General features: G+C 39.0%; 1 protein-coding gene across 12 annotated transcripts in view; it reads left to right on the top strand.

Annotated features, from left to right (window-relative positions):
* Positions 1–73: 73 nt before the first annotated feature.
* The window catches only part of LOC134531782 (serologically defined colon cancer antigen 8 homolog), a 37,343-nt gene continuing 20,850 nt past the window's right edge, over positions 74–16,566 (top strand). For 8 of the 12 annotated variants that reach the window (XR_010075088.1, XR_010075087.1, XM_063367741.1 and 5 more), the window contains exons 1-7: positions 74–211; positions 5,583–5,724; positions 7,395–7,706; positions 9,388–9,543; positions 11,736–11,971; positions 13,286–13,424; positions 16,027–16,321. Coding sequence is in view for 10 of the 12 variants with exons in the window: in XM_063367741.1 (XP_063223811.1) it covers positions 180–211; positions 5,583–5,724; positions 7,395–7,706; positions 9,388–9,543; positions 11,736–11,971; positions 13,286–13,424; positions 16,027–16,321 (1,312 nt within the window). In the remaining 2 variants the exon portion in view is untranslated. Of the gene's footprint in view, positions 212–1,628; positions 1,885–2,836; positions 2,895–2,957; positions 3,495–5,582; positions 5,725–7,394; positions 7,707–9,387; positions 9,544–11,735; positions 11,972–13,285; positions 13,425–16,026; positions 16,322–16,566 lie in introns of those variants that run through there. The other 4 variants (XM_063367705.1, XM_063367732.1, XM_063367723.1 and 1 more) reach the window with 4 other exon arrangements.

The following is a 16,566-nucleotide window of genomic DNA, read 5'->3' as shown; positions in this document are numbered from 1 at the left end:
CCAGGGTCCGCGGACGAAGCAAGGGCGCCGCAGTCGCTGGCGCGGCCATGTTCGGTGCGGGCGTCGGCGGATACAGCACGTACCCGCGCAGAGCAGCCAGCGGCGGCCTGCTGGTTCGGCCGCGCCTCACCACGCTGCGCCACTCGAGCAGACCGCGCGTGCACCCGCCCGCCGCCGACATGGGGCGCGCCGCCCGCAGGACCAAGCCGAGGTACACTGCACTCACGTTACCATGCTCAGTAGACAAACCTTACAACATATACGCACACACAACTGCCACTAATTCATGCAAAATAAATATTGCACATTTATCCTCAGTAGGCTAAACAAGAAAAATAAAATAATTTTTTTTCTTAAATTTAAAGTTATTTTACCCTGCAAAGGTCAATAGAACTATCAACAATTTACAAATACTTAGTTTAAATTTATTCTTGGTAAATTTAAATATTAAGAAAAAACTAATTGGATTGTTTATACAGTTTCGCTCCTATTTAAAGTTCTGTATGTTTTTATAGTAATCGATTCCATTGTAAAAGATTTTCAAGACTTAAATGTCAAAATTGTACCTTTTTTGAGAAGAAACTTTTCTCTTCTCGTATTGAGAACGAAACAATATATGAAAAACAAGAGGCTGTAACTTATTCTGCTTGCAGACCACAATAATTTTCACTATAGTGCCACCCACATTCAAAATTGAACTTCCTATCGGCGCTATTAAGCTGTTTGTCTTGTGAATCTTCCTTGCTCCATCAAAACTCTGGCTTTGTTCGTGTGGACTTTACTTTAGTGTAACTTTTGCACCTAAAGATTGTAAAGAGAAAACAAAATTCATAGGTGCTGCAGAAAGTACATGTGTAAATGTTCCTCCAGAAAATATTTTTAGCTTACCTATTTTTGATATGTGTAGGTAAAATTATTATTATTATTATTTTTAATCCATTTAAATTATTTGTTGATTTGTCGATTTTCCTCAAATAAAATCTGCCTAGTAATTTTTCCTTGTTGCTTATCCAATTGCATTTCAACATAAAATATTAAAATAGAGAAAGTATGCTAATTGGAATAATTTGTTATACAAATCTGTATAATTACGAAAACAAATTTGATTTTAAAAATGTGTATAATACTTTGGGGAACGTTGTTCCCGGAAGCATACCGTGCAGCATATCCAATTGTATTTTAACATAAAAAAATTAAATGAAGTAAGAATTGAATGTGTTTGCGATTTGAAACTGTACCAAAGTATTTTTTGATTTAGAATATATGCATTATAAATCTTAGATGTAAGCTGGTTATACGATAAGGAACAATTACCCATTTGGAAAACTATTATTTAAATTCGTGATTCCCACCCACCTGTACCCACTACTTCTCGAGTGGGAGTAGCATGTGTAGCACCCGGGTGCAAACGTAGTATTAACACTGAGTCACTTGTACCAGTAGAACGATTTGGGTGTGTAAACTTACAGTAGCAAGAACTAGTTATTTTTAAATACATTTGGATCCAAAAGTTTTCAAAGGCTTAGCCCACGTGAACAAAATTTGTTCTATCTATTCTCTATCGATTTCAAATATTAGAGAAATGTGTGCTTGTAATGTTGGTTAAATTGTTGGCAGCGCGCGCAAGGCGCGGACATCAATATGATAGGGAGTGTTTGTGTTAAATGTTAATTTTGTTGTATAACATATTCGTATAGTACAGACATACAATTTAGGAAATAAGTACGTTTATTAAATCACTTTTCATGGATTTAATACATACATACCTGGAGACGTTTATGACGAAAGAGTTTTGGTTTTTCTCGTTGATCTCACCCCTTGGACGCTACAATTTTTCGGATAGTCGTATAGATGCGGTTTGGTAAATACTGGACTTAAGTAATGGTATGTGGTTTACTTTGTACAAATTTTAATTCTTTTTAATCCCATGGAGGTAACAAGCATGTTGGTTAGCTTAAAATCTAACTGTATTCTGAGAACATTGATGAGAGAGAAGCTAACAATGATCTTTTTTTTCTCACTTTAATCACAAATTTTGCTAAATAGTAATAAACGATGTTTCACTCGCTAACCTCTCAGTTCATACAACATAGAAAGCGTGTTTTTTTTTTTGTTTTTTTTAAATATTTTATTTTACTTAGCTAGTGTGACTAACTTAACCTAGAATAGGTGAATCATGGAGACATTCTATAACCTAGCCTAGATGCACAATTCATAGGAATACCTTATTGCTGTTGTAGACTGTATGAACCTATCAGTATTTAAAAAATTCGGGAGTTGTCTACTTTGCGATTCCATAACAATACTGATGACGTAACCAAGATGGCATAGTTTTACATCATCACCACCCCTGCAGTCTTACAGGAAAAAGCACGGAAAAATGGGGGTTTTGGACAGAGAACTAGGTAAATATTTACAATCGCGGTAGATGCCAAAAAAAATGCTAAAAATCTGAAAATACTTTTATTCTGTGCCCTTTCACTTCCTCTTTTCAAAACAACCGGCGGAGGTAAGAAATTCCAAATACTTTAGGAGATATCAAATTTTTTAATTTCATCATATGTAGAGTCGCGGTGTATGCCAAAAAAATGCTAAACATCTGAAAATACCTTTATTATATGCTCTTCAACTTCCTCTTTTCATTAAAAGCGGCAGAGATTAGAAATTCCAAATACTTTAGGAGATATCGAATTTTTAAATTTCAGCACAAAACCAGCGCATTCCTGTGGCGTGCGTGTACCATTGTTTCTTGTTTACGTACGAGTATCTATTTTTTTATTGGATAATGATGTCACGTGATTGTTCGTGATAGGCCAGAATTCAAATGATCTAATACGTGATTATTTAGTTCAATTATTGTTTAAAACGGTGTTTAATTACCGCCTCCAACTTACGTGAGTTTTTAACGTTTCTAATTTTAAAGTCTTATTTGTTATTTTGATATTGTTGCGCAAGTAATAAGTAACAAAAAAAAATACGTGAGTTGTTACTGTACATCCTTTGTTACGGGTTTGTTAGGTAAGGTCAGTTACATTATAAATAATTTAAAACTAAAGAATAATTAAAATTAATTCACATTATTTTTAATATCACCTTAGTTTTAAAGTATTTATAATGTAACTGACCTGACCTAATCGACCATTTTAGTTTACTGTTCAACCTCTGTCCGGGTTTGTTTGGTCAGGTCAGTTACATTATAAATATTTTAAAACTAAACAGCCATTAAAATTAATTCACAAAATAATTTTTAATGTCGGCTTAGTTTGAAAGTATTAATAATGTAACTGACCTGACCTAATCAACCATTTTATTAATTCCGCATTCACGATTCACGTATTTACGAACACGGCAAAATAACAAAAATGGCGCCGCTCGAATGGTTCCACAGGTCTTGTATTGCAAAATTAAAAAATTCTATATCTCCTAAAGTATTTGGAATTTCTTATCTCCGCCGCTTTTAATGAAAAGAGGAAGTTGAAGAGCATATGATAAAGGTATTTTAGGATTTTTTACATTTTTTTTGGCATCTACCGCGACTCTACATATCATGAAATTAAAAAATTCGATATCTCCTAAAGTATTTGGAATTTCTTATCTCCGCCGGTTGATTTGAAAAGAGGAAGTGAAAGTGCATAGAATAAAAGTATTTTCGGATTTTTAGCATTATTTTTGGCATCTACCGCGATTGTAAATATTTACCGAGAACTATAAATATGTTGATTTTTCACGCATTTGATTTTTTTGAATATTATACTTTTTCAGTATCATAAAGTATGCTATAATTCCCCTTGCCCTAGTCTATTTTGCGATACCAATATTTCATTTCCAAAGAAATTAATGTGTGTAAACACAACTTATGGCAGTATTGTAAAATTTAACAGTGTGCCCTATTAGCATACTTCCTGATCAGGAAAAATAAAAGTGTGGGTTGGAGTGGTAAAATATGAGGAATAAAATGTTTTGCAAAATAGACTAGACTTGGTGGAACTGTAGTCCATCTAATTCGTGATACCGCAAAAATATGATGGCAAAATGTCTTACTTTCATCAAATGAAATATAAGTATTGGTAAACAACCTACACCTGGTAGGATTTTAATCTATTTTACGATAACCTAATCCTTTAATTTAACTAAATGAAATATGCCAAAATTACTGTATCTCAATTCTCTCTCGCGAAAACCCATAAGTTTTACCACTTATACTGTAAGAATGTTCAGGTCCTAATTACTTTAGCATGCCTTGTTGATGACTTCATCCTTACCATATATATTTTTTATTGGCTGACCTACCCTCGTCAAAACTTTTGCTTTGATTTTCTCTTGAACAGTTACAAAACTAACCTAACACACAACTCACCTCTCACCTAAAACATCAAACAAAATGCACATAAAACTACAAACCACAAACATTTAAAAGCCATAAAAACCCACATACCTTTCTTGGCTTTATGGCAATAATCTTTTACTATCAATATTTCTCTTGAAGGTATTAAATTTAGGGCAAAAACAATTGCCATTCCTCCATTTAATATGTTCTATATTGTGAAACACGAATCATTGTTCACATCAGTTAACTGAATTTTAAATGGTACCTTCTTAATGGAACCTATCCTAACCAATCATTCATACCATTTTAGTTTTTTTTTTATATACCTAACCTAACCAACTGTTCAAAAAATTTTACAGTATATTAAATATAGCTAACATAACTAATCATCCATATGGTAAAATTGTGATAAAATTCTTGAAATATTGAATGGAACTCCTATACATAAACTAATTTTTACAATTTAATTTTAATTTTTTTCAGACAAGCTCATACTCAAAAAAATTACCATATTTTCCTACAGTGAATCACTTGATGCATTATAAAATAAACTTAAGTATGGAACCATAAATTTGTACATTTGATTAGGCATATTGAAAAACTCTTATGAACACATAAATTATGTACAGAATTTTCAGAATTTCAAACACTTAGTTTCTGGCTATTATTTCATTATTTGTTTCTTCAAATATTTCAGCCAACTTCCACTTGCAGCAAAGCAATTGTATAGTTTTACACAGATTACAATGCTAAATTTGCCTTTAGATATTTAATCTAGAGGCCCTGGGTATATAACAGAAATTTATAATTAAGATTTAAGTCAAAAACCCTTTTTTTTTTTTGTAATAAATCTTTCAGTAATTGTTCCATATCAGTATCCAAGTTTATCCTTTGATCCTGATGGCATGACCCTGTGTAATTTATCCCGTGGTGCATGATGCTTACTGTTTTAATTTAGTGCTTCGAAAGATCCTGTGGACATGACAAAAATATCACAATACAAGCAGATTTGATCAGGTCTTGTAGTATTTTATTGTATTCAACTTACGATCATAATTAATTGTTATATATCACAAATCAGGATGTTTCGACGTACTAAATTAAAACAGCAAAGATCATGTACTACAGGATCAGTGTATATGGGATCATGCCATCAACTTAGATACGTGATGCGGAACTTTTAGCAAACTGTGCCTTTGGTGAAGGCCCTAAGCCGACAAAACCTATTTCTGATAATAGATTCTAATTTTTTCAGGAAATCAAATGGATTTCATAGAATGGACTCGGCTAAGAAAAGGACCCCTGACTACACGGACATTGCGTACAGAGATGCCGTGGCACGCCTCAGGTACTTGCTGGCGGAGTCTTACGCCCCAAGCAGCTCAAAGTATGCACAGGTACTGTACCACTGCTTTTGTGAAACCTTGACACCTTCTCCGACGACCCACTTCATGTTCTCGTGCAATTGTCAACTCTTCACATGTGTCCGTCTCACGTTTGTTTCCGGGCGAACGTTTAGTGGCTTAACACGTCAGCGCTCACTCCCGTGTTCAAAAAGCGATCTGTAGAGGTTTCACCTCAGGGTTCCATTTTTGTTCGGCCAGGCGATCTTCCTGGCTTTGCCAATCGTAAACCTTGCAGCTTCTGTCCTGTCTTTGTGCCTAACGTGGAGTGGTGTTTAGGTTCCACACACGCCTTAACTACACAACTGCGGTTTTATATAACTATTATTTATGGTTCATCGCGACTAGTTAAAGTTTAAAAAGTACGGCATCTAATTCCCGTTGCTCACTGCGCGTCCCCTGCCTTCTCGTCGACCCTCATCCCGATCCTATCGATCCCTTGCTTCGACTTCTCGAAGCTGAGCTGATGTCACGGCAGATGGGTAGCGGGTTGAGTGCCCACGTCAGACTCAAGGTTACCATACATTACGTTTAATACTAGACCAGGGTTGGGGAATTCAACAGGTTTCTTTTAAAAACCAAACCAGGATTTTTTTTTGTTTAAGCCAGGTTTTTTTGGGTTTAACCCATTTTTTTTTTAAACGTTAGTTATTTTGGTTCTCAGCATGTTGAAATGAAATCCATACAACATCCCGCTTTCTGCCGCTCATGTTGAACCATAAAAGTTATAACATCAAAGAACTGAAGTCCAGCAAATCTGCACATCTGACTGGGACTTCTCTACAGAAAGGGGATTCTCCATAGAAAGGGTGTATCCCACAGATTGGGGATTTACAGTACAGGCAAGGATTTCCCTCTGAATAGGAATTTTTTTTTAATAATAAATTTATTTATGTTCTCTTTTTTTATATACTTTGACTTCAATTAACTAATTAATGTAATTTAAAGTAGTATTTAGCTGGGTATAATTTACAATTTATTCAGATAATTTAAATGATAAGATCTTGATTAGTATATAATTTTTTGTTCCTGTAAATCACAAGAAACATTAATGAGCAAAATTTTGCTGTTATTAGAGTGGAATTACACCTTTCTATAAAAAAAAAATCAAGATATTCTATTTTAAAATACATTATTTAAAAAAAGTGGTTTTTTTTTTACAAAAACCACTTAGTTTAATCCGTGGTTTAAACAGTGGTTTAACTAACAATATAAAGCTTAGGAAGATGTAATTTGTGCTTTGTCATGCCAGAGACTTGGTTTAATAACTAAAATTATAGGCGGAAAAAATAACTAAAACAAAAATTTTTGAGATGATTTATTTATCTCAGGCTTGCAGATTTCACGGATTTTATCCGTTTTCACTGAATTGACGCTCGAGCGGATTCCCAGATTTTACTAAATCAAGAATTTTTTACGTGATATTTTTGCTTCTTGAGTTGAGAGATGTGCATGTTGAAGCATTTCAAAATGTCCACTTTTAATGGTGAGATTTTCTTACACAGTTTTTTTTTGGACTCTGTAGTTTGAATCAGCCAACCCTGTACTGGACAGAATTAAGGAGTAAAAGAATGTTGGAAAATGCCTCCTAGTTTCTCAGCCAGAGAAATGAAAGTGGATTGCACTTCAGAGCTGTGCAGTGTAGAGAGTCGCGGTGCTTGCAGGCCCACGCCAAGCGGGACGAGAGCGACAACGAGACGGAAGCGTCGTTTGCCGCAAGCGACCGGTCGCGGCACGGCCACACACACACGCACATGCACACGCACTACCGGCCGGCGGCCTGCAGCGCGAGGCGGGCCCTACTCACGGACTCGCTGCCGAAGCTGACCCCCGCGTACGGCTCGGCGAGCGTCCCTCCGGGGGACTGCGCCCCCAAGGCAGAGGGGCCCGGCCAGCCGCCCGCTGAGCTGATGGCCTTCATCGAGCGCCAGGAGGAGTACATAGAGCAGCTGGAGAAGGAGTCCCAGTACTGCCGGGTAAAACTGCGGCACGTTGGCTCGACTGCTGATTGGCCTCTGAGTTGAGACGACTGTGTGTGGATATAACAACAACAAGATCAACTAAAATATTAGTATAAATTAATATTTAAATAAAAAAAAATTTATAATAAATATGATTAGTATAAGAGCAACTTATTTATGAATCTAAAACATACAATATTATTAATTATAATTATTATAAATTATGAAATGAAAATTAGTGTTGTTCCTTTATTTTTATTAGTTAATAGTATTTTAAATTCATTATTTATTATTATTGATGGTTTTAATAAAATAATTTTTAAACCGGTTATTTATTATTCAAAAATAGGTAGGTATAATTCTTAACCAAATTATTGTTCTAACGTGTTTGACGAAACAAATGGAACTGAAATACAACCATATAAGCCCGAATGAATTGAAACCTTATTTATCAAACAAATTGAATTGATACAATACAAATGAAATGATGTGTACCCAAATGTAATGAAATAAATGAATTGTAGTAAAATTAAATGAAACAGGATCAAAAGAAACCAATGCTTGTGAAATAAAACTATTTTAATTGAATCGAACTTCAATGAATTGAATGTTTGGATTGTGCCTATTTCTGCATTCTCTTGTTGCAGCCATCTTCAAGAGCTGTTAACATTTACCATCATCGAAGTTCCTTGGTGGTCATGTTCACTCACGAGGGCCCCAGCACTTAGTCGGTGTCCAAGTGGTTCGAGTACACTGTAGTCTTGTTGGTTTTGTTGTCTGAAGCCTCTGTGATATTAAACCCTATCAATAAATAAAAATGACCACTCTTGAAGATGATTGCATGTCATGTCATTTCACGGCATGTCATGAAGTTTCACAAACTTGATCTCAACCCACCGGTCATGAAAGCCTGGTATAATCTGACAGCTCGGCTTTTCCGTGAAGTAATAATAAAATACTGAAAATACTTTTTTAAACACTAGAAACTTCCCTGTATTTACCCTGTAAACAGCATTTCTGAATTCCTACTGGTTTCTGAGAAATCACAGTTTATAACTTATGTTATAATACGTGTGCATTGATGCAGCCGTGACCATTTGTTGCTTTCCCATGTGGTTCTGTGTGTGTACATGATTCGGTTAACTTGGGTTAAATCGTGAGAATGGTCGATTGCATTAGGTTAGTTACATTAAAAATATTTCAAAACATTATGGACAGTTTGTTGGGTTAGTATAGCTATTTTTAAAATACTGTAAAATATTTTTAGTTGTTGCGTAGGAATTACCAATTTAATGTGTAGCTATCCTGACCTAACCAATAGGTAGATTTCAAAGAAATACTTTTGTCTGTTTTGAAGTATTTTTAATGTAGCTAGCATAACGTAATTGACCATTTTCACAATTTAACTAAAGTTCTCCAAATCATACACACACAGACCCACATGGGAAAGGAAAATAACGGGACTGGCTGTGTCAATGCACAGGTATAATAAAGTAACCTATTTACGGTGATTTCTCTGAAATCAGTCTCAACATATAAAAACTATTTTCAGGGTGAATATAAACGTCTCAGTGTTTGAATGAATGTATTTTCACGTAAAAGCAGTGCTGTAAGAATATTGTGAAAGCCTCCCGTCCATGTTATAGTTTGAATGGTTGTGTTACGATTGCAAGCCAAGCAGTCGGGTGGTTCGCAGGATGAGCTCTCCCATCTTCTCGGCAAGGTGAAGGACGTCATTTCAGAGAACGACGGCTTGCGCGCCAAGGAAAAGGCAGGCTTGCTGAAGTCTGTTTTCGACAGCTACGAAACAGGCGATGACGACGAAGAAAATGAAGTGGATACTGATGAGAAGGTGAGCACCAGTGTTGCTAACTTGGATTTATAAATACTACATAACACAGTTGGCAATACGTGTTGCATATTGTAATTGTGGTCACGATCCAGCATAGGATGTATCGTTGGCCACTGGTTGAATTCAGCATTTTTATAAAGGTGTGATAGATCATCATGCCAGTTGTAGTAATCGCAGTGAAGTGGTGATTGCAGACAGGAGCCTGTTGCCGTGAATCAGACTATCAACATAAAGCTTAGGAAGATGTCATTTATGCTTTTTCATGCCAGAAACTTGGTTTAATAACTAAAATTATAGGACAAAATTAATAAATCTAAAACTAAAAATTTTTCAGATGATTTATTTATCTCAGGCCTGCAGATTTCCCGGATTTTATCCATTCTCAATTAATTCACGCCTTCAAACGGATTCCCGGATTTTACTAAATCATCATGGATTTTTACTTGACATTTTTGCTTCTTGAGTTGAGTTATGTGCATGTTGAAGCATTTAAAAATGTCCACTTTTAAGGGTGAGATTTTCTTACACAGTTCTTTTTGGACTTTGCGTATACATACTAGCATGTCAACATTTAATTAATCACAGATATTTATTGGAGACAATTCTGTTAACCGAACACAACTAATTTCAAAATAATTGCTTACATTTAGGAATAGAAAAAGTTACAAATGATTCCGTTTTAATTTCTTGGAAATTCAGTGATGCCAACTACCTTTCCGAAATATTTCTAATTTTGTAAAATGAGCATCGCAATGCAATGTAATGCAATTTTACAGGAAATAGGTTAGGTATGTTGCTTTAAAACTTATTTTAGTAATGGTCTAGTAATCCACTGTTTATTTTCTCAAAAACCACATTTACAACTATTTATGCATAATACATAAATGTTTAAAGGAAAGAAATATCAAATGAAACTTAATTTTCGTGTTGACATTACCACATTTTTGTTTCAAGGCTGTAATGTTTACCATAGCAAGTAGTGCAAAAAATGTACTTTTTTTTTACATTGGCAAACAAAGCTGCTGTGACCACATGCAGCAAAGTATAATAAATAAACTTCATACTATTCACTTTCAACTTTTATTGTTCCTTCTAAACTTTTCTGATGGTTTGCTGTTTAATTATGGCACAAAGTGTCCACATGTGAGAGAATTAGCAAATCACATTTTCCAACACACTTTAAGTTGGCAAAAGTAATGTTGATTCTCTCTCGCAGTAATGCAGGTGTAGAGATAGTATTCAGCCATTTAAAACTCATGAAAACAGCTCATTGGTCATCTCTGGTGTCACAAATGCTACATGCTTTGATGCAAGTGTCTGCTAGGGAACAAAAGCGTGAATTCAAACCCACTCTACAGATGAGGAAGAAAGAAAGAAATCTTACAAAGTTAGTTGGTTTCAACTAAGTATTTATTTTTCCAGGATAGCAGTCCGGTTTAAACAAGACTAAAAATTACCGAACTAATGCTCTCGAGTATAACTTCTTCCTGGTATGTACTGGCTAATCACCACAGCTCTTACAAATTTATCAATTAATCACAAATTATTTCATTCCAAAATTACAGATGAAAGTTCATTTTCACACTGTATCAAAATTATGCCCCAATCAAATCTGTTCATCTGTAAGGAGTATTCTGCTGAGATTATTCAGTCATTAAATAAAAATTTACAAATCACAAATTACAAAGGAGACTTTTAATTGACTATAAACAAAACTTGAAAATCGAATATAAAGTATCCAATGAAGAAGTTAATTAAACAATATTAAAACAAAACTATAGAGGTTACACTCACAAGGAGTAATTTGGTAAAAGTAATGTTAAAATATTGAATTAGCAATTCCTTTATAATACAAAGATGAAGAATCATTATAGTGATTGTTTTATTTAGATCGTGAGTATTTCAGTTAAAGTTTTTAGGATATTTTACAGGATTTCTACTTTGAGTTTCCAGGATCTTCCAGGATTTTTTTAGTGTTGAGTGCAGGATTTAAGTTTTAAACCAATGGCAGCCCTGATTTATCTGAAAATCAGAAATTATGCATTCACATTAAAGTACATTCATCAGTTGGATTATGATTTTAAAAATAATGAAAATGACATTGTACAAAATCTTTAAAAAAACTACACCTTTGTTTGTACTTAAGCTTATCATTAATTGATTGTGAGAAGCCTGTGTGGTTCATACTTCAGGAGAAAAAGAAGCAACCAGAGCTGAAGAAGAAACCCTTGGAAGGGCCGAGCATAGTGTTTGAGTCGCGCATCAGTGAGCTGGAAGCCCAGCTCACTCAGACCAAGCTGGATCTGAAGAAAGCTCAGGAGGAGGCCGACATGTACAGGAAGAAACTCTCGGAACAGCCTTTCGCATCCGATACGTCTTTCCTGCCAGTGCCGAACTCTTTAAGACAACAACTGGACAATCTGCAGAGGTTAGTTTGATGTGATGTTCTGAATCATATGTTAGTTTTGCTAAGAGAAAATTTTTATGAAAATTATTCACAATTCTTTCAGATTTTTTTTTTTTTTTTAGGTCCAACATACTATAAATATTGTCATACAGTAGAATCCCGCCGATGCGACCCCCCTCTGATGCGTCCATTCCGTTTATACGACCGTTTTTTGAGAAACCGTGAAAAATTTGAGCAGAGAAAGTCTAAAATTTGAGTAAAATCGGCTGAAAAACAAGTCTGTTACACTTTTTTGGGCGCTGTGTGTTCACAATTATCTTGGCGAGCGCTGTACTGTAAGCAGGCAGGCATACAAAAGACGGCTAAAAATAGATACCACCCCTCTAGACTGGTCACGCGGCAGTGTCTAGCCGAGCTCGGCGCATCCACTATCGCACGAAAAGCCGTCTATGGTGTCATGTTATCTTACCCGCCCGCACGAAAAGCCGCTGTGGTAGCTTCTGCGAGAGCATAAGAAACTCATCCGGCCAGGCTGGCGGTAGCGGCGGCTTGACGTCATTACGTGATGTGACGCGATGCTTACCTCTCCCATTCCCCTGCTAATTCCTCAAGGCTCATATTTCCCAGAGCCACAAACCATGTAAAAAACAACCCCCCCCCCCTCCCCTTTTCAACTAACATTTAAACACATTCCCTTCCTTATTACAACCTTCTGCGTGAGAAACTGTCAGCATCCTCCTCCCCTCCCACACCGTGTGCGGCAACATTCCAACGTTTTTTGTTTCTTTTTTTTTTACGCTGTGAAGGGACGTGGAAAAGATAATTGCTTGAGCTGTCAAAATAAACATCGCTGACGGCAAGGGTGGAAGCGCATCCCGGTCTGTCGCTGTGATTATCTACTCTAAAATAATGTCACAGCGTTTCAGGATAGCATTGTTCTTATATCTTTCGTTTATAGCCGAATGTTTTCTACCTGATCTACACAAGCTTCTTCGCCACGTTTTGAACGAAAATAACCACCAGCCGGCTAAGATAGCCGAAGTCGCGTGACACAAATTCACTTTATAATTTTTTTTTTTTTTTTTTTGGGAGCTGGGGGGGGGGGGGGGGGGGAATTGGCCCGAATTCTTTATTGCGACCATTCCGTTTATAAGTCCTTTTTTTCGGAAATCGTGAGGGGTCGCATCAGCGGGATTCTACTGTACTAACTTTTTTCGTTGAATATAGGTACTTGTATATTATTGCTTGTCGTAAATAAACTTATTCCACGTCTATATTTTTCCTTTGATCTGTGATGAATAGCACAGCTGACGTGATTGTTTGTGTTTGTTGCAGAGAGAAAGAAGAATTGTCTGAGACTGTGTCAAAGCTGCAGTCTACATTGGCCCAGTACCGGGAGAAAGAGGCAGAAGCAGCCCATAAGGCAAAAAAAAGCCTGGACATCGTTGACCAAGCACAGTTTGAAAAAACACAGGTACACGTGATGTATAGTAGAGTGAGGGTGTGTTATTGCTGTGTGCGTTATGAGATGTTGACCAGGTGGCAACTGTGGGTGGTATTGGGTGATGAGGAGGCATGGCGGGTGAGTGGTTCAAACACTGGCGTCCCACCTAGGGGATTGGAGTGCAATTCCTGGTTGGGATTAAACCAGATTCTTGGCACGTACGGAACTTAATGTACGTTACAGTGAACCTATGGATTATCTCAGGGTACTTCCATTTCCATCACCCATGCATTCCGTCGCTGCTAAATCGCAACTTTCCATTTATCGTTGGCCTCCAATGACTTCAGTGTGGACAAGATTTTAAACCACGTACCTGGTTCACACTTAAATGATCATTTACAGGAGTTCTGCTTTAGATCTGCTTTCAGTATCCCTCTGCCTGAGGCCCTAATATCATTGCACAGGCAGCATCGACCAAGGTGAAATTGTTACCACGTGGTTGGGATTTTAACCTGTCATTGGTCGTGCTATGAGTATTTCTCTTTTATGGTTTTATTTTAAGATGAGTCAAAGCAGCCTTGTCCTCTTGTCTAGCTGAGTTTTCATCTTTCATTGGACAACACCCAAATTTGTTGCAACCAACGATGCATTGATGACCTCAAAACAGGTCTCTGTATACTGGCATCTATAGTATGTGAGAACTTTTCTCATTGCACGACCAATTCCGTTTGTTAAACTGGAGGAGACAGTTATGAATATTATCACCAATACTACAGATTAAGTTTTTTTTTCCAATGGTGCTGAAACATAGTTTATTAAATTACATCTGTTCAATTTGTCTTGCAGAAAAAAACACATAAACTACAAAAATGTGCATAACATGTGAAAAAACCATCTGCCATAAAGTTTCTACTTAAACATGTTCAACCTGCAAAGGTCAATATTTTGTGTCGTTAAAAAACTTCACATATATACTTAAGTATTTTGTATAATTTCTAAATTACTTAGCATTAATTATGAAGAATAAAAATAAACTTATTATATTTAAATAGGTTTGTAGTTTTTTTACACTTATGTTCATGCTAATGAAATATAAAAAAAAACTGTACACAAAATATACAGAATAGATAACACAATTTTCAATAGGTATTACGGTATTTTGATTACTCAGGTTTTAATAACGAAAGAAGCAAATGGAATAATTCTCACATGTAACAAAAGGTGTGACATTGAAACAAGCGAGTGATGAGTTAAAAATGTTGCTGTGATGCCGCTAAACCAATTAGAAGCCACAATACCTCTTGATGATGTATGTTAAATTGATGCACTGTTATTGTGTATGTGTGTGTGTGTGCATGTATACACACACACACACTCACACATACTACATACCAGAGCACGCACACTTTCCTTCCTTGCCAGTTCACGGATGGTGAAAACTTTTCTGTGGTTTATTTTTTAAGCCGGAATGGAGGGAACCGAGTATGTAGGCTCTTGTCGACGAGCTCATTATAGACACGGAAACAACGTGAGTCAGGGCCAAGGGAAGTGATCGCCACGGCCTACCAGAATAACACCATGATGAGAGTGTGCAGAGACGTGTCGGTGCGTGGCACGGCTGGTCCGGGAGCGAGGGCGGACGGCGAGCGAGCGAGGCAGGTAGAGATGAGAGGGTGTGGCAGGGCCTGGTCGCCTGGAGGGGTGCGGGAGTGAGGGCGGACGGCGAGCGAGCGATGCAGGCAGAGATGAGAGGGTGTGGCACGGCCTGGTCGCCTGGAGGGGTGTGGGAGCGAGGGCGGACGGCGAGCGAGCGAGGCAGGTAGAGATGGGAAGGTGTGGCACGGCCTGGTCGCCTGGAGGGGTGTGGGAGCGAGGGCGGACGGCAAGCGAGCGATGCAGGTAGAGATGAGAGGGTGTGGCACGGCCTGGTCGCCTGGAGGGGTGTGGGAGCGAGGGCGGACGGCGAGCGAGCGAGGCAGGTAGAGATGAGAGGGTGTGGCACGGCCTGGTTGCCTGGAGGGGTGCAGGAGTGAGGGCGGCCGGCGAGCGAGCGAGGCAGGCAGAGATGAGAGGGTGTGGCACGGCCTGGTCGCCTGGAGGGGTACGGGAGCGAGGGCGGACGGCGAGCGAGCGATGCAGGTAGAGATGAGAGGGTGTGGCACGGCCTGGTCGCCTGGAGGGGTGTGGGAGCGAGGGCGGACGGCGAGCGAGCGATGCAGGTAGAGATGGGAAGGTGTGGCACGGCCTGGTCGCCTGGAGGGGTGTGGGAGCGAGGGCGGACGGCGAGCGAGCGATGCAGGTAGAGATGAGAGGGTGTGGCACGGCCTGGTCGCCTGGAGGGGTGTGGGAGCGAGGGCGGACGGCGAGCGAGCGATGCAGGTAGAGATGAGAGGGTGTGGCACGGCCTGGTCGCCTGGAGGGGTGTGGGAGTGAGGGCGGACGGCGAGCGAGCGATGCAGGTAGAGATGAGAGGGTGTGGCACGGCCTGGTCGCCTGGAGGGGTGTGGGAGCGAGGGCGGACGGCGAGCGAGCGATGCAGGTAGAGATGAGAGGGTGTGGCACGGCCTGGTCGCCTGGAGGGGTGCGGGAGCGAGGGCGGACGGCGAGCGTGCGTGCTTGCTTGCGTGCGCAGGCGGAGCTGGAGGCGCGCCGCCTCAAGGAGGAGCTGGACCGCCAGCACGACCGGCTGTGCGAGCTGCTGCAGGAGCAGGCGCGCAAGGTGCAGGAGGAGCGGGCGCAGGCGGAGCGCCGCTACGCGCACCAGGTGGAGCAGCTCAGCACGGAGCTGGCCGCGCAGTGGGACAACGCCTCGCGCCTGCAGCTCGAGCTGGAGAAGCAGAGGCGCACGGAGCAGGAGCTCAGGCGCGAGCTGCAGCAGAAGGCGGCCATCGTCGACGAGCTCAAGAAGGAGCTGTCCGCCAAGACCTGTGAGTCGCCCCCTCGCCCCGTCAATCAAGCTTTTCAATAAATGATACGAGGGCCAGAAAAAATCATTTAGGGTTTTTAATTTACCTATGAAAATAAGACATCTGTTTCATTAAAATCAAATTTTATGTAGATTTAGAAGAAATACTACCTATTGTAGCCGTTACCATGGTGGGACTTACGGAAAATTTTTATATAGTTTTTCGCATCATGATCCATAGACCCCCAAAACCATCGCCAACTCAAA

The sequence above is a fragment of the Bacillus rossius genome, chromosome 1 (assembly GCF_032445375.1).
Source record: "Bacillus rossius redtenbacheri isolate Brsri chromosome 1, Brsri_v3, whole genome shotgun sequence".
NCBI lineage: Eukaryota > Metazoa > Arthropoda > Insecta > Phasmatodea > Bacillidae > Bacillus > Bacillus rossius.
The sequence above is the reverse complement of the archived record's forward strand: the minus strand, read 5'-3'. Positions and strand labels throughout refer to the sequence as shown.